The sequence below is a fragment of the Capsicum annuum genome, chromosome 3 (assembly GCF_002878395.1).
Source record: "Capsicum annuum cultivar UCD-10X-F1 chromosome 3, UCD10Xv1.1, whole genome shotgun sequence".
In the NCBI taxonomy this organism is placed as follows: Eukaryota; Viridiplantae; Streptophyta; class Magnoliopsida; order Solanales; family Solanaceae; genus Capsicum; species Capsicum annuum.
In genome coordinates, this window is record NC_061113.1 from 48,546,409 (window position 1) to 48,553,037 (window position 6,629).

Consider the following 6,629-nt stretch of genomic DNA (forward strand, 5'->3'; position numbering starts at 1 on the left):
GCAAGACTTGACACTGCCACATTGTGCCATGATTTATGAGTTGTTCGATAATTTTTCCTTAGAGGCAAAATTTATCCCAAAGAACTTCCTGACAACATTCATACCCTTAAATTTGTTTTGGTGTCAAAAAAAGGAAAATCCTTTTGTGGATTATCTATTTTTTTTTTTATTAGCAAAACATAATAAGAGTTGAGAAAAAAGAGATCAAACAAAATCGAAAAAAAAAAAAAAAAAATTAAAAAACAAAACAAGAAAAAAAAAAAAAAAAAAAAAAAAAATAAAAAAAGAAAAAAAAGAATTAAAATATGAAATAAATTAAAGAAAAAATAAAAAAGTAAAAATAATAAAAATAAAAATAGAATTTGAGAAACAAATGGGAAGTTTAAAAATATTTGAGGTGTGAAGGAGCAAAATTGTTTTTGTACTGTAATTAAAAAGGAAGGAAAGCTAGCTACTTTTCTTATTGAGGTCAAAAATTCAAAGTCACCCACTAACTATTGGGGCTATGCCATGCAATTTCCTGCAAAAATCTTAACTAGTTTTTTAAGAAAACTATTTATGTTTTTATATAATTGAAAATTTCCTAAAAGGAATAGCTTTAAAGTTTGGTGGGGCTTGAATCTTTTAGTAATTCCTTTTTTTCAAAAAAAAATAAAAAAATAGAGAGAATCTTCAAGCTCTAACATGACCAGTTTATTGTCTTATTGGGCTTTTGCACATCACCTGATTTTTATGTTGGAATGACTGACCCTGTACCCACTAGAGTAAGGACCAGTCCACCTGTGGCCCTCTGCTGTTGATGAATCCAATTGTGTGGTGGGTCAATAACTTTTGTGGTTGTTTCCATATAAGCTTAAATGGTCAGCTTTATGTTTGCCTGCTTACCAGACTATCATCATTTAACAGAAATGATGCAGAAAATAAAATCTTTTTTGATCCCAATTCCCATAGTCTGTCATTTGGAGTACATTGAAGTTCCTTTTTCATATAATCTTATAGATGGACTAGTTGCAGGATAAACTGAAAGATAGCACTTTGTAATAACCAATTTGATGCCTAATGTGACACATTGTCTATTTTCAATTTGTCTATGAAAATATCTTCCCTAACAATGCAAAGCCAAAGGTAAAAAGTTGAAATAGTAAGAAAGTTATAGCCATTTAGCCCTTTCCTTTAGGAGGAAAAACAGGCATAATATGAAACAATATTCCTTACTAAAGTCGCAACATGAGCTTAAAAGGGAGTACCACTTCCACTCCTAGTTTCAGCAGGGCTGTACAAAGCAGACCGGTTTCTTGGTCTGTTCTCTTCTAACTGCCTTACTACTTCATCCATCGACGGTCTAACAGTAGCAACAGGAGCACAACAACCCATTGCAAGTCTCAAGGCCTGCACCAAACCTTCTTCCATTGGATTCCTAATTCCCTTCAAGAGCTCCATATCGAATACCTCCAGTGTCGTTTCCTCCAGAACTGCCACTTTAACTAATGCAGGCAAATCAACATTGTCCCCATTTCTACCATTCTTTCCAGGTTTCTTTCCTAGCAGAATCTCCAGCAGTAGGATACCAAAAGCATAAACATCAGTTCTCGAATTGCACTTCTTCATCCTTTGCAGCTCTGGTGCCTTGTAACCTTCGGCTTTTGCAACTGATACAATATCATCAGCTACAGCTGGGATCATTATCTTGTAAAGTCCAAATTCGGTAAGTCTGGAAACAAAGAATTCATCGACAAGAACATTCTTTGATCGAACATTCCCATGGGTTACGGGTGTTTCCAGACCATGGAGGTGTGCTAGTCCCCGGGCCATGCCCAATGCTATTTTGTGTCTTCTAGCCCAATTCAACACAGGCTTCCCAACTCTTGATTCTGTAGAAAATCAGGAAATATCATAATCAAATTCAGTCATCCTATAATGTCTACCATTTACAGTAAAGAAGAGCCACAAGAATTGCTACCAGGTTTGGTTTGGGGGTCAAATGGTGCAATCAATAATTATCCAAATTAATTTTACAAGCATTGCCGAGAGCCAAAAGCGACAAATTGCTTTCACTATTAAACAGCTAATACTAAGTTTCTTGAGGATGGAAGATTAATGTAACAAAGTGATTGAACATGCCGTAACCTATACCTCCCTACAAATCAATTTCACAATATTTCTTCCTATACCTGATCAGCATTCTTTAAGACAGAATAACGGTGCAAACAATGTACAGCTATTTAAGGTTGAACGATCAAGGAGATCAAAATTCTGGGGTTCCAACATTTTATTTGTGCAAACTACTTCTTTGCCAAACTACCAAATTATCATTTACAGGAAATAAGGACCTTGAAACAACCACATTATCATTAGATTGCACCAAGCTAAAGGAATTACAGAAGCTTACTACACCAAGCTCAAATGCTTGGAAATGAACTGTCATCCGTTGATCTAGGACCACACAGTTCTTGAAAGCAAAATTATAGATGAATGGTTGACCAAGACATCTGATAGTTACATTGGCAGTTTAGTGATGACGTGCCAGTTCTTTTCTTTTTTTAAAAAAATTTCTTGGATAGTATTTATGATTGGATACTTTTTCTTTGTTGGCCAAATAGGTATACATATATGGTAGTTCACGTATTGGAAGATGATGCATATGAGAGGATACACGTTGGATTAACTTAGCGAAAAGGACATAGGTCGGAATAAATGGAATATTCTCTACATCATGTAACATAATTTCTCTATATTGTGCATTAGATTACTAATTCATTTTCTCTTAAAGATGCTAAGTTTCAGTTACATCTATATTTTCCAGGCTGTTGTAAATAATCTATTATGCACTAATACTTCAATTACAACCCCGCCTTGTGAAGAGGCTGCAACTTGTATTCCACTTATCTCAGTCTCTCAAGCAAAAAATCAAAGCTTCTGAAAATGAGCCTAATAGCTATTGCTACTTTGCTATGAGGTAATGATAAATACAATAACTTCAACTCGTCACAATCAGCACATCTGCATGAGACTGAGTATACTTGCGAGTACATGTATAAGGACGAGGGCATAGGACCAATGTGACTGGGCTTGCACAGATTTCCATTAGTAAAACTTAAAAGAGTAAACATGAAAACACAAGGAAGCTAGACTTTACCATGCAAAAGTTCATGAAGATTTCTGTTTGGGAGATAATCATAAATGAGAAGCTTCTCCCCTCTCTTCCCTTGATAGAAAGCTCTCAAAGGAATCAAATTCTCGTGTCGAACTCTTCCCAGCTGTCTAATCACAGTTAAACAAGTACTTCCATCCTTACAACTGCCTTCCCTCAACAACCTCAAAGCAATGGTTCCACCGTCAGCTAGTTTTGCCTTATAAATAGTCCCATAACTAGTCTTCTCCATGACTTGCCCCGTCGCATTCAGAACATCCTCCAGAGTCAGATGCTCACCTCCCTGAAACAAGATGAGCTTCCCCTCGCCACAACCAGCTTCCTCATCTTCAACTTCCTCGAATTCATTCACTTCTTCATCCGCATGTTTCCTCCTTTTCCCTTGGAAATACCCAATCAATAGTGAGGCCACAACCACCAATGCAGTCATCAGACCAATAACAATACCAGCAATTGCACCAGGACTTAAGCCAGAGCTTCCACTACAAGGTCCCAAAGGATGTCCACAAAGAGTAGGATTATTTCCCTCAAAGACATCCATACCAAACTTTGATTCCCCAAAATTTGGCAACATTCCACTAAAATTATTGTGTGAAAGATTCAATTTTTCCAACTTTAGTGCAGCTAATGTCTCAGGAACTGGCCCAGAAAAATTGTTACACCCCAAATCAAGCTCTTTAAGACCATTAAACTTAGTTATAAACACAGGAAAATTCCCAGAAAATATATTTTGCCCAAAATCAAGATACTGTAAACTTTTGCAAGTAGCATCAGGCAATGCAGGGTTAGGAAGAGAACCAGACAAAGAATTACCATGAATCTTGAGAGAAACCAGCTTCTCACAGAGATTCCATATTGAAGTTGGAAGTGTCCCACTGAGAGTATTGCCACTCAACTCAATATCAGAGAGAGAAGAGCTGTAGCCAAGCTCAAGAGGTATTGTCCCATGGAGTGCATTCACACCAAGATAGAGACTTTGCAGTGTGGAAAGCTCACCAAGCTCCCTAGGAAGTGTTCCAGAGAGATTAGCTGATGGTAACTGTAGAGACACAAGATGCAAAGATGGGTTCCTGTAAAGAGAGAGACTTGTCCACTGAGGTGAAGAGAGATCGCTGCAAACCAAAGAAGTACCATTGGTGAAAACCCATTTTAGACCTTTCCATTGACAGAGGGGAACTGAAGTGTTCCATGAAGATAGCAGTAAATTATTAGTGCTACCCTGAAGTGAAGGTTTAATGTTCTGCAAGAGAAGCTGAACATCAGATGCAACAGCAGAAGAAGAAATGAACACTTGAGGACAGCTAGTGAAGGCTATGAAAAAGATAACATACAAGGAGAGAAACCTCTGAAGTGCCATTGAATGAATGGTGAAAAAGAGGGAAACGGCCGGAGTAAAAGAGCTGTGATGAGTGTAGCAAGTGGAGGGACTTCTTTCTTGGGGTTTTTCTTTTGTAAAGCTGACACTTTGTTGACTACCAATCAACCACCAAACACAAAGCTCCTCCTCTTTAATTATGATGACGGTTGTCTGCTCCACCTTGCTTTTTCAAAAAATAAATAGCAATGAATTTAATTTTGCTCATTACTCGATTAAGGTGAAAGTGATTTTGGTGAAGGATAAAATGTGGGAAGTGAGGTTGAGATGGTTTGAACATGTGATGAGACGGATGTCCCAGTTTATAGGTGTGAGAGGCTAGCTTTGAATGATTTCAGGAGGGATAAAGGCAGACCGAAGAAATACTGGAAGGAGGTGATTAGACATGACATGAAACGGTTACAGCTTACTGAAGACATGTAGAAGGCTAGTATGTGTGGGTGAGTCGTAGCAAGTAGTTAGGAGAGCTTTTGTGTAGTCGGATTAGTAATCCTAGGACTGTATCCATAGGAGCAACTAGTTAAGAGAGTTTGTGTGATCGGTGTCTTTCTTTCATCTATGTGTGTATGGTACTACTGTATCGGTGTTTTATTTCTTATTTCTATTTTTGTTATTTCTTAATTTTATTTTTGTTATGTCATCCATCCTGTTTAATGTTTCATTACGACCTTATTTACTATTCTTTATCTTGAGTCGGGGGTCTATCGAAAATAACTTCTCTACTTCTTCGAGGTAGGTTTGTTGTTTTTGTCATCGACTAATTGTACTAATGTTAGGTGAATTCATCAACTAAAATTAGAGTACATTCACTCATGCTACATGTTATAACTATAATTCAAAAAAGTAATTATACGTTTGACATAATACATAAATGTGTTTTCAACTTGACATCATCAATAAACATTTATATCTTTTAATTTTAAGTGTGCACAAGTAAATACTTAAACTATCATAAAGTTGAGCAAATATATATGCGTCTTATATCGCAATTTATCATGCAAAACGTGTGCATCTCATGCAATTTGTCAAGTAAAGCATTTGTGTTTACTTGTTCAATTTTATAATTATTTAAATATTTATTTATGTACATGTAAAATTAAAAAACATGGATATCAACTGAGGGTATTTATGCCTACATGTTTCAACTCAATTGTCCCTTTACCATATTAGAGCTATGTTCAAGTTCGCAAAAAGCACTCATGTAGCATAAGACAACATAAAATACTTACTACCATGTCTCAAAATATTAACCGTGATTTGGAAGGGTTGCGATAATCAACCGTGAGACGTGAAAGTTACACACAGAGGGGGGACAAAGTATCCTGTATGCTGTCAATATGGATATAACTTTTAGCATATGAGAAATCGGCATGCCTATCTTTGAAGCTGCTGATATTTTTTTTTCTTTTTTTTTGTGGTTGAATTTTCAAAAGGCGTTGGTTTCTTCCTTTCCTCCGAGAAATGAGAAGGAGGAGATGCTAAAGGACAGTTAAATTCCGTCCATTAGATTAACGAGAAAGGTCAAGGATTTGACTGGTACCCTCCTCTCAATTCATGCGACCCTCATCACCTTCTTTTGGTAGTTAATTTTTTTTTAAAGTATAGCTAATTTTTATATTTAATATTCCCCCATTTCATAATAGATGAATTGTTGGAGTATTTTTGGTATTTCAAAATAAGTGAATCATTGAATTTTTTTTTCAAATTTACCCTAGAGGATTTGACAAACAAGGGGCCCATCAACTGAAAAAGAATAAAATAAATATGATTCTGTACTTTGAACAAGGGTAAAAATGGAAAACTATGTTAAATTTATATCTTTGATTCTTTTTCTTAATCTGTGTGTCAAAGTCCAACAATTCATTTATTATGAAACGGAGGGAGTAATTATTTTCTTCGTTTTAAAAAAAAGGTAAAATGACCTTCTGGACCCCTCTACTATGTTAGTTTTGTAAGTTGGCCACTTCTACTTACATGTTTGGCATCTAGACCCTTGAACCCATAAAAAAGAAACATTTCACACCCTTTGACCGTTGACCTTGCCTATGTGGCAAGGTCATGGAGACTAGAAAAAAGAGAGAGCAACCACTTGCCTAGGGGTGC

General features: G+C 36.2%; 1 protein-coding gene across 2 annotated transcripts; it reads right to left on the reverse strand.

The window, feature by feature from the left end:
* Positions 1-1,008: 1,008 nt before the first annotated feature.
* On the reverse strand, positions 1,009-6,074 carry LOC107863870 (putative kinase-like protein TMKL1). Of its 2 annotated transcripts, XM_016710048.2 has the most exons (3): positions 5,759-6,074; positions 3,137-4,391; positions 1,009-1,871 (listed from the first exon to the last, which is right to left on the reverse strand). In XM_016710048.2, exons 1-3 carry the CDS (start codon positions 5,759-5,761, stop codon positions 1,234-1,236), a joined length of 1,896 nt encoding a protein of 631 aa, XP_016565534.1. In that variant the 5' UTR covers positions 5,762-6,074; the 3' UTR covers positions 1,009-1,233. The 2 variants fall into 2 exon arrangements, with proteins under 2 accessions (XP_016565534.1, XP_016565537.1); XM_016710051.2 differs by having other exon boundaries at positions 3,137-6,074.
* Between the last annotated feature and the right edge of the window lie 555 nt (positions 6,075-6,629).